Here is a 14,627-nt window from a genome sequence, read left to right as displayed (position 1 = left end):
TGCCAAGTGGCTTGTTTACAATTATGAAAAGCAAAAGAAAAAAGAGAAAAATTATAGAATTAGGCCATAATATATAGGGAATTATGGTCTAATCATGTAACGTTTCTTGCTCTTCCTAATTATTGCCTGCATGTGCAGTTTTAAACTGAGGTCTTAAAATACCCTCTGAAAAGCTAGCTCCAAGCATCAGTAAGGCTTTCAGTGCCATGAAGGGATCAAACTAGATTACTAACCAGCAGCTGGTGGAGTTCTCTGAATATATTGCCTCCTCAAAGCCACGTTCTTGGAGGCTTATGCTGGGCAGTTATGCCTAGACAAGCTTCACTGCCTGCATCCTCAGGTACAGAGGCTGTGGGAAGGGCAATAGAGAATGAGCCCCAACAGCAATGTAGAGGGCCCAGGCTCTCTCAAGGATACAGACACCAAAGCAGCAAGGATGGAGAGGGAAGATGAACCTGGGTTTGTGGATGTGGCATATGCACTGAAGTGTTACTGATCAGTGATGTTGATTTCTGTTGGTGGTGCCTGGGGGAAAGGGATGTGTTTATATTTTATATCAGTCTTGGAGCTGAACTTAGATTTAACAACCTTGGACATTTGAAACACCTGGGAGGGCTGCACATTCTCCATCCTGATTGGCCTGTGTTCCTGGAAAGGGTTTGACAGTGGTACTCAGAAATCTTTTGGCAAATGCACAAATGCAAGACTCTGATATTAGGAATTAACTCACCTGTGGTTCTTCAATTTGAGGTATTCCTGCTGATGTCAAAATACCAGGGGGCGCAGCCCTTTAATAATGGCAGCTGAAATGCTGCTTTTAAAGAAAGGGACATATTCTTTAGGCCTGGTCTACACTAGGACTTTAATTCGAATTTAGCAGCGTTAATTCGAATTAACCGTGCACCCGTCCACACCAGGAAGCCATTTAGTTCGACCTAGAGGGCTCTTTAGTTCGAATTCGGTACTCCACCCCGACGAGGGGAGTAGCGCTAAATTCGACATGGCTATGTCGAATTAGGCTAGGTGTGGATGCAAATCGAACTTACTAGCTCCGGGAGCTATCCCACAGTGCACAACTCTGTTGACGCTCTGGACAGCAGTCCAAGCTTGGATTCTCTGACCAGCCACACAGGAAACGACCCGGGAAAATTTGAATTCCTTTTCCTGTCTGGGCACTTTGAATCTCATGTCCTGGTTGGACATCGGGGCGAGCTCAGCAGCACCTGCAACGATGCAGAGCTCTCCAGCAGAGGAGTCCATGCAATCCCAGAATAGAAAGAGGTCCCCAGCATGGACAGACCGGGAAGTCCTGGATCTGATCGCTGTGTGGGGCGATGAGTCTGTGCTTTCGGAGCTGCGCTCCAACAAACGGAATGCAAAGACCTACGAGAAGGTCTCCAAAGCCATGGCACTCAGAGGATACAGCCGGGATACAACGCAGTGCCGCGTGAAAATCAAGGACCTGAGACAAGGCTACCAAAAAGTCAGAGCGGCAAACGGACGCTCCGGAGCACAGCCCCAGACCTGCCGCTTCTATGAGGCACTGCATGCCATTCTAGGTGGGTCTGCCACCACTGCCCCACCAGTGACCGTGGACTCTGAGTATGGGATAGTGTCGAGGGGCAGTTCCTCGGCGATGTTCGCCAATGGGGAAGATGAGGAAGGGTTTGTGGAGGACGACGCAGGCGACAGCGCTTACAATACCGCTTTCCCCGACAGCCAGGATCTCTTCATCACCCTCACAGAGATCCCCTACCAACCCTCCCCGGCCGTTAACCCGGACTCAGAATCAGGGGAAGGATCAGTCGGTAAGTGCTATAAACATGGAAACATTTATTTTTTAAAAAACAGGAATAAAAAATATGTAAAAACTATATAAAACCTTTTGCTTAAAAAACTATATAAAGAGAAGGTCCACACAGATAGGGATGGAACAGAAATCCTCCTGGGACAGTTCCACGAAGCTCTCGGAGAGCAGCTCGAAAAGTCTCCGCAGGAGGTTCCTGGGGAGAGGTGCCTTATTTGGTGCTCCGTGGAAGCACACTCTTCCGCGCCAGGCCATCCTAATGTACAGCGGAATCATTGCCTCCACCAGCATTGCAGCGTACAGTCCTGGTCTGTGCAGGTATTCGAGCGGCATCCGCTCTCTCTCTCTCCGAGTGACCCGCCTCAGGCTAATCTTGTTCAGCGACTGCTGCATCTAATTAGGGCAATTAGTGTACTGTTACTATTGTGAATGCTTGACTTTTACTTTGCATAGCAATGACCTTCGCTTAACAGACACATGTTGGAGGCCACAGAGGAAAAGCATACAGTGATCTTTCCCGTGCACAGCCGCGAGGGGCTGGAACAGGGTCAGACTTTATGCTTTACAGTTTGCCTTCAGCAGGAGGGCACAGCTATCCATTAACTGTTAAGCAGCCTATAGTGTAGTGCTTACCAGGCCTGGCTGCTACACGGATTCAGCTGTACCGCCCCGCTTGTCCGATCTCCTGTGCAAGACCGCAGCCAATGAAAGCGTATTCCGAAATCTCGAACTTGTCCTGAGAGCTCGTGAGACTAGGTGCCCTGTATGGTCTTGTTCACAGAAACTGACTAGACTGTGTTCGCAACATGTATCTTTTCAAGGAAATCACTTCCTTTTTCCCATCACACAGCTGCGGCTCTTTCACGAACTGCCCCGGCATCCCCCTCACAGAGGCTGGCGCAGATTAGGCGGCGAAAGAAAAAGACTAGGGACGACATGTTCTCGGAACTGATGGCTTGCTCCAGAGCCGAGGCGGCCGAGCAGAGACAGTGGAGGGAGACCCTATGTCAGCAGCAGCGCTCACACAGCGAACGGGAGGACAGGTGGCGGCAGGAAGACCAGCAGGCAACTCAAACGCTGCTTGGGCTAATGAGGGAACAAACGGACACGCTCCGGCGCCTTGTAGATGTTCTGCAGGACCACAGGCAGGAGCAGAGAGCCCCCCTGAACTGTATCTGCAACCGCCTTCCCCCGCCACAAAGTCCTGTCCCCCCCTCACCCAAAATCACAAGAAGGAGGGGCGCTAGGGGCCGTGAAAACTGTCACTCCACCCCAGCAGAGCGCTCATGTACCAAACAGCTCTCATTCCCTAAAGTGTGAGAAGTGCTTCCCTTCCTGGATCACCCAGTCCCAAATCCAAGTTTCATCCCCCCACTGTGTAGTTGAGTATTAAAAGTAGTTTGTTGTTATTCACTGTTTCCGTCACGTTTTCCTTGTCAGAAGACTTTGTGTGAAGGGGGGGGAGGGGTTTTTTAATTGCATAGGACAGCCTCCATTACCAGGGTACAGACTTGGGGGCAGGATCAACAGCAGGACACACACAGACTGCAGTCACTAGGCACTAGGGTCATTCTGGGAGGTGAATGCTGCCTCGGGTCAGTCTGTGTGGTGTATGCTGCCCCAGGGTCCTAGCGCCTGGCATCCACAAATGGCAAGGCAGGCTGCCCTTACCATGCCCTTCCCCCCTAGCCACGAGCCTCTCCGATGCCCTGAGCCCCAGCAAGAGCCCTCATCCACGGACACATACTCACCCTTCCCACACACCCCTCACCCCTTCCTACGCCCCAACCCCCAGTCCAGAGCCTGCATCCAAACTCCGTCCCAAAGACGGCACCCTTCACCCCTTCCTGCAAACCCACCCCTTCCAGCACACCCACCTGCAACCGTCCTCCCCCCCAGAGACCGCTGTAGGAGCAGGAGCCTGTCATTCCTCTAGTGTAGAAGCGGTCTGGACATCAGTGCACACCGTACCCACCACAGTCCGCGTCCATGTTTCAACCCTTGAACAGGAATTCATAATTAAAGAAAACTTTATTAATAATCAGTGTTCCATTAAAGTTATTTTAAAACGTGTGTTGGAAGGGGGGAAACCTGGAGAACGGGGTATGTAACCGCAGATCGAAGTCAACAGTCACTGAAACAGGCTCAGGTTCAGCTTCTCTGTAAATCAACTGGAGAGTCATAGGTTACCCTGCTCTCCGAGGAACCTATCTTTCAAAGCCTCCCGGATGCACAGCGCTTCCCGCTGGGATCTTCTATCGGCACGGCTGTCTGGCTGAGCGTAATCAGCAGCCAGGCGATTGGCCTCAACCTCCCATCCAGCCATAAAGGTCTCGCCCTTGCTCTCACAGAGATTGTGGAGCACACAGCAAGCAGCAATAACAACGGGGGTATTTTTTTCGCTGAGGTCCGAGCGAGTCAGTAAGCTCCGCCATCTCCCCTTGAGACGTCCGAAAGCACACTCCACCACCATTCTGCACTTGCTCAGCCGGTAGTTGAAGAGTTCCTTCTCACTGTCCAAGGCGCCTGTATAGGGCTTCATGAGCCAGGGCATTAGCGGGTAGGCTGGGTCCCCGAGGATCACTGTAGGCATCTGCACATCCCCAACCGTTATTTTGTGGTCCGGGAAGAAACTACCTGCCTGGAGGCGTTTAAACAGACCAGAGTTCCTGAACACACGCGCGTCATGAACCTTGCCCGGCCACCCGACGTAGATGTTGGTAAAACGTCCCCTATGGTCCACCAGTGCTTGCAGCACCATAGAAAAGTAGCCCTTTCGGTTAATGTACTCGCTGGCCTGGTGGGCCGGTCCCAGGATAGGGATGTGAGTCCCATCTATAGCCCCACCGCAGTTTGGGAATCCCATCGCGCCGAAGCCATCTATGACGACCTGGACGTTTCCCAGGGTCACTACCTTTGAGAACAGTTGCTCAACGATTGCGTGGGCTACTTGAATCACAGCAAGCCCTACGGTAGATTTGCCCACGCCAAAGTGGTTCGCTACTGACCGGTAGCTGTCTGGCGTTGCAAGTTTCCAGAGGGCTATGGCCACTCGCTTCTGCACAGTCAGGGCTGCTCGCATCCGGGTGTCCTGGCGCTTCAGGGCAGGGGACAGCAAGTCACAGAGTTCAAGGAAAGTGCCCTTACGCATCCTGAAGTTTCGCAGCCACTGTGATTCATCCCAGACCTGCAGCACTATGCGGTCCCACCAGTCCGTGCTTGTTTCCCGGGCCCAGAATCGCCGTTCCACACCATGAACTTGACCCATTGCCACCATGATCTCCACTGCGCGGCGTACCCTGCTTTGTGAGAGGTCTGCGCCACTCTGTGACTTCCTGTCCTCACCGCGCTGCCGGAGCCTCCTCGCCCGATTTCTCAGCAGCTGACTGTGGAAGAGGTGGACGATAAGGTGCGAGGAGTTGACAACGGCCATAAGTGCAGCGATGATCGCAGCGGGCTCCATGCTCGCAGTGCTGTGGCGTCCGAGCTGTAACCGACCAGAGAAGGGCGCGAACAGATTTCCCGCCGGCGCTTTCACGGAGAGAGGGCGGGAGTGACGGTTCAATGATGACAGTTACCCAAAACCACCCTCGACACATTTTTTCCCCCAGCATGCATTGGGGGGAAATCCCAGGATTCCAATGGGCAGCGGGGAGTGCGGGAACTGTGGGATAGCTTCTCTAACCCGTTCATGGGTCCCCAGGGGAAATCCTGCCTGCCTCAAGGGGACTCTCCACCTAAGTGGTCCATTACCCCACCTCCTGTGGAAGGGCAACCAATCAGGGTCCCTGTGCTTGCCTCTTCCTTCAGCAGATGAGGCAATCCATTACCTCTCCTCCTCCTCCTCTCTGTACACAAAGGGCTGGAGGCACTGGGCCCCCATTTGGATTCCTGTCTCCTCCATGGCTGTGTACTAGGGTTTGTGGGGTTGCTGATTTGTTACTCTGCCGTTAATTGTTTTTTATCAAACTTTTTTTCTAATTTTCATGAATTTGTTCAACCCGAACCCTGCCTGCATCAGCCAGTGTGTGCTCTGCGGTGGCCTTCTCAGTGTGAGTCTGGAAGTGCAAATCCAGGGTCCACATCGCAACACCCCCATCTTACACAGAACTGAGAGACCAATTCCCAGCCTTTGTGCCAGGAGCAGGGCCCATCTCCATTGCCCATTTCAAACATTTTCAACAGGCTCCTCTGTGACCCTTCCGCTTGGAAGGAGCATCCCACTTATCGTCCTCCAAACCCCTCCATCAAACTCCACTCTGCCATGGCCTCCGAGAAACTCAACACGGGTTAGGAAGCCAGTGTGCTGAGATCTTTGTATCACATGCTGACCAGTATTGTCTCCCTGTTTCCTTGTGCTCCCTGTCATGCTTCCCCAGGAGTATCCAGGGCTTTGAGATACCTGGCCACCACCTACCATTAGCGTGAGGAGGCCATAGTCCAGCTCCCCAACTCCACCTGCCACAGCAACACAAGTAATGCCCTCTAGGCCTACACAGGCCCTGCTCTCTCTCTCCGGGTTAGCGGTGGGCACACTCCAGCTCCCGAGCATCTCCCTGGAATGTCCAACCTCTGATCCACTGGCCCCTCACAGGATTCACCAATGTCACTAACTGGCTGACCCCAGGCAAGCACATATGGTCCACAAGACCCCCAAAATGGTGAGTAGCCACAGGGGCAGAGTAAATCAGTCTTCCCGGACCCTGCTGTACACTGGGCATGTGGCTCTTGGGGAGAGCCAGCACTGTAGTGGGGGCCTGATAATCATTCCTATCCCCACACTTTCCACAGGATGTGATCATTATGGAAGATGTCTCGCTGCTGAGGTTCAGCAGGGAATCAAGGGAGGGTCTTCTCCAAGACTGCGGCTTCCGCCCTGGCCCCTATGCGGCTTGCCTGTGTGCAGCAGTGGTCCCCCCCGCAAGCTCCTTCCCCGCCCCCGTGACGGCACAGTGGTGCAGGAAAGTTACCGTTAATGGAGCAAGAAACAAAGCAGCTCTGCTGAAGGACCTGTGGCAGTGGATTGCTCAGTATCTCCATAAGAGTTTCCTGGGCAATCCTCTGAGGGAGATTCCCATTAAGTGGGGGAGTCAATCAACAGCCTGTTCCGCCGCTCAGACTAGGCATGCGGTGGGAGACAAGCTTGCTTTCTGCAACCCTCCTTCCCCCAACAACTTGCTTCAGTGATTCAAAATCAAATCCACTTACCAGGGGCCTCCTCTCCTGTTTGCGCTTCGCCAAGATCTGACAGCTGTAACTGGCTAGCCTCTTCCGGGGTAGAAAAGAGCTCCTGGCTGCATGCCTCTCTGTTCTCCAAGTCATTCTCTGCCTCTGGGTCCTCCTCCCTGTCCACATCCTCATCCAAGATTTCTTCCTCCTGGCTCAGTCCACTCTCGACTGGCACACAAGCCACCAAAGTATCCACATTGCTCTTTGCAGTGGATGTGGGGTGGCCTCTGAGTATCGCATCCAGCTCTTCGTAGAACCGGCAGCTCGTGGGCGCAGCACTGGAGCAGCAGTTTGCCTCCCACACCTTGTGGTAGGCGTTCCGCAGCTCCTTCACTTTGACTGTGCACTGCAATGTGTCTCGGTCATGGCCCCTTTCTGTGATGCATCATGAAATCGGTCCGTAGGTATCATAATTCCTACGGCTGGAGCGCAGCTGGGACTGGACAGCCTCCTCTCCACAAATGCTGATGAGGTCCAGCAGCTCGGTATTGCTCCAAGCAGGGGATTGCCTGGTGCGTGGAGCAGGCATGGCCACCTGGAAAGATGTGCTGAGACCACTGCACGCATCATGGAGCAAACAGAAAGGGGACTTTCAAAATTCCAAAGGAATTTACGGAGTGGGGATGATGGTTGGTCACCTGAAGGCAGGGCAGTAGAGTTCAAACCGATGGCCAGAGAGGTGACAACAGGCATTGTGGAACACTTCCCGGAGGCTAATCGTAGCACTGTAATTGGCCGCAGTGCAGAAAGCTCTACGCCTCTCATTAGGGTGTTTTTTTTTTTTAAAGCACTACAACTGTGCAGTTTCTGCACACTAAGCGGCTTGGCAGTGTGTACACCTCGGGAGTTACAGCTCAGAAAACTGCTTTACTGCACAGAAACATGCCAGTGTAAACAGGGCCTTAGATTGTAAGAGTCTTGGGGCAGGACTGTCTCTTTGTTGTACATTTGTGCAGCACCTAGCACAATGGGGCCCTGACCTCTAGGTGCATCCATAATGCAAATAATGATAATACAACTGGTGTTAATTGGCTGTCTTGTTGGCAGTAAGCTCATTTGGAAGGCTGAATGGACTATTGAGCAACTCCTTTCACGCCTAGCTGGGTGTGGTCTCTCCAGTTTGGAACTGGGGCACAGTGTTGGGAGTTGGACTGAGGAAAGCTTGCACCACAGAGGATCGCTCCTGTTTCCACTAGTGTCAAACCAGCACACTTAGGGCTCTCCCAGCGATTAAAAAAAACCCACCCTGAGCGAGCAGTGGTAGCTTTGCTCCCGGCGATAAAGCGCTGTCTATACTGGCTGCAGGGAGGTAGGGCAGGGGGTGCAGTAGGGTCACTGTTTGCAGAGGGCATTGCCTGGGCAGGGGGAGCACGGGGAGGGTGGGCTTTGTGTGGCACTGAGGATCCTCTTTGGCTCCTGGGTTTTGTGCTGAATCTCCCATGAGAACTGGGACTGGAGGAGAGGGGGAGACTGTACCGTCCTTTGGCCCGCTTTGCAGCGCGGCTCCCTCTGCGCACGCGCTAGTAGGCTGTGGGCGGAAGATGGAAACTACAACTCCCAGAAATCCCGGCCGGGCGCGCATGAGCGGCGGAGCCATCTTGAAATCTGAGCCGTAATCAAAGAACCCCAGTGGCAGGAGGCGGCTCGCGGGCGGCGGGACGTGTCGTGGCGGGTTGCTGCCGCCTCACGGCCGGTCGCGCTCTGCCCTTCCCTTCCCCGGCCTCGGGCCGCGCCCCAAGCGGGGTGCCGGGGGGTGGGTCAGGGGTCACCAAGGGAGGAGCTGTGGGGTCAGGGGGACTCTGGGGGAAGCTTGAGGGGTCCCTGGGACAGACTGAGGGTCAGGGGTGTTCCCCAAGGGGGTCAGCCTGTGCGGTCAGGGGGATCCTAAGGTGGGGTCAGGGATCCCTGGTGGCAGTTTGTGAGATTGGGGGTCCCCAGGATGGGGGGCAGCCTGTGGGGTAAGGGGGATCCTCAAGGTGGGGGGAGCCTGTGAGGTGAGGAGGTCCCAGTGAACGACCCCAGGAGATATACTGAGTGAGCAGGGAGGAGTCCCCCAGCACACCTGGGTGTGGGTCTGGGTGCTAGAGAGGAAAATGAGGGAGATCTGCCGGATTTGCGCCCGGGAGCTCTGTGGCAACCAGAGACGCTGGATATTCCACACAGCTGCCAAGCTCAACTTGCAGGTGCTTCTCTCCCACGTCCTGGGCAAGGAGCTCTGCCGAGATGGCAAAGCTGAATTTGCTTGTAGCAAATGTGCGTTCATGCTGGACCGCATCTACAGGTTTGACACGGTCATCGCTCGCATCGAAGCCCTCTCCATCGAGCGTTTGCAGAAGCTGCTGCTGGAGAAGGATCGCCTCAAGTTTTGCATTGCCAGTATGTATAGGAGGAATAATGAAGACTCTGGTATTGATGACAAAGTTGTTGGGGATGGGACTGTTGACATTTCTGGCCTGCCCGATGTCAGATACACGGCCCTTCTTCAGGAGGACTTTGCCTATTCTGGATTTGAATGCTGGACAGAGCATGAGGAACATATCCCAGAACTGCACAGCTGCCACGCTTCGGAAAGCATGGGTAACCGCCCAAGGCGATGCCATGGCTGTGCTACATTACGTGTTGCAGATGCTGACTACGAAGCAATTTGCAGAGTCCCACGAAAGGTGGCCAGGAGTATCTCTTGTGGTCCTTCCACCAGGTGGCCAGCTAGTGTATGCAATGAGGAATCCTCTGTATGTGAACCTATAACTGCTGACTCGGCAAGTGCCAAGGTACCTGTGGAAGAAGAAAGCATGGAGGAGGGGACTCCTGGGTCCTCTGTTGAATCTTTGGACACAACGGTTAAGGTCAGCCCTCCACGACAGAAGGATGAGGAAGCAGACAAAGGTGCGAAAGGGAGTGAGAAGTGTGATGATTGCTTGGATGCCCATACTACTCCAAACTCGTCATCCTGTGGGAATAGGTTGGAGCTAGCCCTTAGCCTGATCAAAGCTTTTGACTACAAGCCCGTTCAGAGTCCCAGAGGGAGCAGATTACCTATTCCAGTGAAATCCATCCTGCCATGTTCCAAGCCTAGCCGTGACCTGGTGGATGGAAGTGCTCTTCTTGGCTCAGTGAATGCTGGTTCTGGTTTCCTCAATGCAGCCACAAAACCCTTTCCTTTGGAGCTTTCTGACCTGCAGGAGCTGTGGGACGATCTTGGTGAAGATTATATGCCACTTCGGGTACAGGTAGAGGTCAATGTGCAACATTACTTTAAAAAAATACTGACCCTAAGACCACTGTGGATTCAGATGTGCTGAGATCAAATGGATAGCTAAATGTAGCCAAACTCAGGCTAGGAATAGGTAGCTGCCTTTTTAACTATTTTAACTGTACCCCTTCTATGCAATCAGTTCCTTTTCCATTACCAGGTATTGTCTTCCTGCTGTGTTTTGAAGAAGTGAGCCCTCTGGGGCTTGGTTCCTTCACCGCTGTCTCTCTCTCTGCTGCTCCTTCCTAAGACGGTATACTAGTGTGGGTTTGCGTTTTAGTTTGCCTCCAGTTTCCTACCAAGCAAATACTGCTATTTTATTTTTCCTTGCTACTCTCTATAACTTGGTTTAAATTTATAAGTTCCCCTAAAGGAAATATTGTAATCTGCCAGAGACCTCTTCTAAGTGCTGATTTCTTTTGGCCTTTATAACTGCTTTGTTCTGACAGGAATTTTCCTCCTCTCAGACAGAGTCCTAAACTATAATCCTCCTTCTAAGGATCTGTCCTTAAACGTACACAGCACACAGGGGTACACTGGTATGTTACCTTCAGAGACCATCATCTTTGAGATGGATTTGCTTCAGTGCATTATTTTAGGGCTAGCTTCTAGATACTTGCTTTGTCTCCTGATCCTTTAAAAAGTTCAAGTGATTGGTGGCAGATGCCACCAAAGTGTCTGTGTGTTGAAGACTCTGCTCTGAGAGGAATTCCAGGTGTCTTGCCCGCTGTGTAGATTCCAGTCCACTTATAGCTCTGGATTTTCTGTTTTGCTAGGCTTTAAAATCCTGATTAGCATGTGGCCAGAAAACTACACCTGTAACTACTTTACCTCTTTTGTTAATGAATAGAAAGCCCCAGTCAGCTTCAATTAAGGAATATCCATGTCAGTCTAATTGCATTCACATTAGCAGTCTTGCTGTCTAATGTGCCTGCTCGCCTTAGGGACTAGAAAGATGCTTGTTTATTACTATGGCAACTGTAGCCAGTGGATACATTTCCTATACAGTGGCTGATTCTTTTCCTAGTCTGGCATTTTCCAGAGACCTGTACTCTTCCACATCAGCTATGACGTGGCTTTATTGACAGGCTAGAAATTGTGCTATGGAGGAACACAAACTGACAAAAGCAACAAATTGAAGATCTGCTGACACCACCTGAAAAACCTTCTCGTAAGGGACAATGCTGCAGCTTCTGCCCTGTCCTACAGTCTCTATATCCCTGGCTGCTCATTTTTCATTACTGGGGACATATGTACAGTATTAAGAATAAGATTTTTTTTCTTAATGAACATCTTTCAAGAGTGGAACAAACATTAATTTGTATATGGATTTAAATGGCTTGGCTTTCTTTCATGTCTTACTATCTTTGTTATATCTCAGAGTTACTTACAAAGGGTTTTCTAAACTCCAGCCTTTGTCACATGTCTGTTTCTGCAGTGATTCATCATGTTGAATTTGCAACTTCCCATTTCTTACCATGGCAACAAAATGTTATCACCAGCACTCCACAGATTCCAATGCTGGATCTGGCAGAAGGAGAAAGCTCTTACTCACACTCTAGATGGCTTTAATGCTAGAAATGGAAAGTCCGGCAGTTGCCAGCAAATAGTTTTTGTATAAATGTGTTTTTCCTTCTTTTCCCCAGTAGGAAAACAATTCTTCAAGAGCCAAATATTGCGCTCATTCCATTAACGTGAAAATCCGCCAATCATAGGCGCTGCGTTTCTCTAAGAAGCTGATATGCTTCTTGTCTTTGTTCCTTGCTTGGAATTTTAGGTTCATTCATCACAATTACGATGTCTCAGAGCATTATGATCTGATAGGCAGATGACTTCTTAGGCCTGGTTGGCACTGGCATTTTCTGCAAAACATCAAAACTGCTTTCAGCCTTGCAGCTCCAGAGGCAGTAGCAAGAATGCTAGTGTAAACTGGCTGCCAGTGTTTTCACCACTATTCTGTGCAAATCTGCTCTCGGCAGGGTTAGACAACATGGTGGTTATGAAAGACAGATGGGCAGTCTATGCTAATGCTGCTATTGCTGCTGCAAGGGCACTGGTGGGGAGAACTTAGAAAATGCCAATGTAGAAAAAATTCTGGGGTGCAAAGATTCTATTTTTGGTACAGTAGTGTTCCAGTAATGAAGAATTAAGGATGATAGATCCTGAGTGCTAGGACTTGGCTCTTCTAAGTTGGTCATGGCTCTCTTTTTTTTTTTTTTTAATTTTCTAGTGTGTGTCAATTATTCAAATATTTCCATTTTTTAAAACAATGTAATTGGGGAAGAGGGAGAACTTATGCTTTTCCTTGTGCCTTTTCAGCTGCCTAACTAAAGAGTTACAGTCTGCCTCCTGTAAGATGTGCTAGCAGCAGCCTCTATGCTCAAGGGCCCCTAGTCAGGCCAGGTAGAACAATGTGCAGGGATGTCAGTGTGCAGAGCTTTATTAAAACCTTACTCGCTGTCCACGGCACTTGTTCAGAAGTGATTGCTCGCCCCGTCACTTACAGCATTAAATATGCTGTCAACCAAGCAAAGGCTCTTGTCCCTGCTGAGAACTAGATCTAGACAAAATTTCAAAGCTCAGCCAAAATGGTCTGTTTTAAATGTTTCGGCTCTTTTATTTGGGGCAGCATGTTAGGCTCTTAAAAATTACAAAGGCAGAAGGACTGAAGAACAAGTGGCCAGTAGTTCTTGATTTTCTAACCACTAACTGTAGCTGTGACACAGCTGCTAGCTGATCTCATCTAGCTATGACTGCAGTCAGTGCTTTGGGCCACTTTTAGGTTTTTATTGTTCAGATGCAGAGGGCTCCTTGTATTGCTTTCCCAGCAGCCTGACTCTTGTTAACAGCCTCCTTGTAGAATATGGGTCGTTTCTGGCTGTCCGAGCTGCCTTAAGGTTCCTTCCCCCTTTTTCTCCTCTTCAGCCCACAGCCCTTGCTGTTCCATCTTTCAGAGGCCATGTGCACTCTCATCAACCTACCAGAGATGTTGGTGGTTAGTATCTCACTGTAACCCAGAGACAGAATGCAGCACTGCCTCTGCAGCTCTTGCGATTGGTTTATTTATATTGCCGTGTATCAGGATCGTTGTCCCACTGTGCTGTTTGCTGTACAAACATGGTCTGGCCTCCAAGCCCTGAAGAGCTTACATCTGAAACTGAAAAAATTAAAGGCTTGGGAGGGGAAGGAATATCGCATCCAAGCAAAGTGGTCGGTGGTGCTGGTCATAGGCTTGTTGGTTCAGTTTTTGTCCCCTTTAGCTTATAGAGGAACGGAGGGAGAGCAAATGAGAGGAGGGGATGAGGAAACAGGAGCAGAAAAGTGGAAGGGGGGATGAAAGAAGGGGAAGAGGGTCATTGAGGGGGAGGGCGAGAAGATGAGGCGGGGAGTGGGGAATAAAGGAGGAAGATGAAGAAGAATATCAGACGGGACCAGGACGGTGAGAACGAATGGGGGTGGGGAGGAGCAGGAGCAGGTTGGAACCAAAAATCAGTCAGCAGAGAGAGAACAATACCCAGCATTCAAAGGCTGAAGAGCAGTGTGCTGCCCTCAGGCATTCAGGGTTTCTCTCTGCTTGCTGTTGCTGGGGAAGCACCTGCTCCTTTGAGGGACCCATTTCCTATGATCATCGGAGAGGAAAACTCAGTGAGATAGAGCTAGTCAAAGTGAGCTGCCATGTGAGCTGTGCGTAGGGATGCCTGGAGCTGGCTTTGTTGTATCAAGAAAGTCTGGCCGAGGCATTCTCAAATCTTCTTTAGTGTGTCCTCAGCAGGAAAGCAATAGTGAATTTGGGCGGCGGCTGCATTTTCCCCGATAACCGTTGTCTACTACTGCTGCTGCTACCTGAAAAAGTGCTTCTCACCTTCCAGACAGAGTGGGTCTGAACTCAGCCCCAAAGAGCTTACAGGCCTAATTAGATGTGAAGGAGTGAGACAGTAAGGAGGGCTGATGACAGACGCGTCAATCAAATTATTATGTGATTACCCAGCGATTGCTGGCACACAGCATGCTGCGCTAAGGAAGGTGTGATTCTTTTTCTTTGCTTTCCAAGTAAATCGATGTCTGTCTTGGCTAACTTTTTCAGGCCTAGTAGCAGGAGCAAGTGGGGGGGACCTGAACGAGAAGTGTTGGCCTCACAAATCATCTGAGAAAGGGCATTCCATGCATGTTGCGGGAGCAGACAACGATATTTGTGGATAAAGTAGGGCATTGAGGTTGGCATCACTGGGAGTGGAAGGGGCAGTGCAGAAGGAGGTCAGCTAAGTTATGGAGAACTGTGAAGGGTGATTACAAGACTCTTGGGCAGGGCTGGCTCCAGGCACCAGCTCAGTAAGCAGG

At 50.9% G+C, this 14,627-nt stretch overlaps 1 protein-coding gene across 22 annotated transcripts in view; it reads left to right on the top strand.

The window, feature by feature from the left end:
* Nucleotides 1–14,627, top strand: part of LOC123376123 (myomegalin-like) — a 159,515-nt gene that overhangs the window by 72,326 nt on the left and 72,562 nt on the right. For 8 of the 22 annotated variants that reach the window (XM_045027883.1, XM_045027882.1, XM_045027877.1 and 5 more), the window contains exon 1: nt 8,860–10,266. The exons of 8 other annotated variants lie outside the window; for them this stretch is intronic. In XM_045027883.1, coding sequence (XP_044883818.1) covers nt 9,130–10,266 — 1,137 coding nt within the window. In that variant the 5' untranslated portion in view covers nt 8,860–9,129. Of the gene's footprint in view, nt 1–8,660; nt 8,790–8,858; nt 10,267–14,627 lie in introns of those variants that run through there. 6 more of the 22 variants (XM_045027880.1, XM_045027886.1, XM_045027895.1 and 3 more) reach the window with 5 other exon arrangements.

Source organism: Mauremys mutica, chromosome 8 (assembly GCF_020497125.1).
Source record: "Mauremys mutica isolate MM-2020 ecotype Southern chromosome 8, ASM2049712v1, whole genome shotgun sequence".
Taxonomy (NCBI): domain Eukaryota; kingdom Metazoa; phylum Chordata; order Testudines; family Geoemydidae; genus Mauremys; species Mauremys mutica.
Note: the sequence above shows the minus strand (reverse complement) of the source record. Positions and strands in the feature narration are given on the sequence as shown.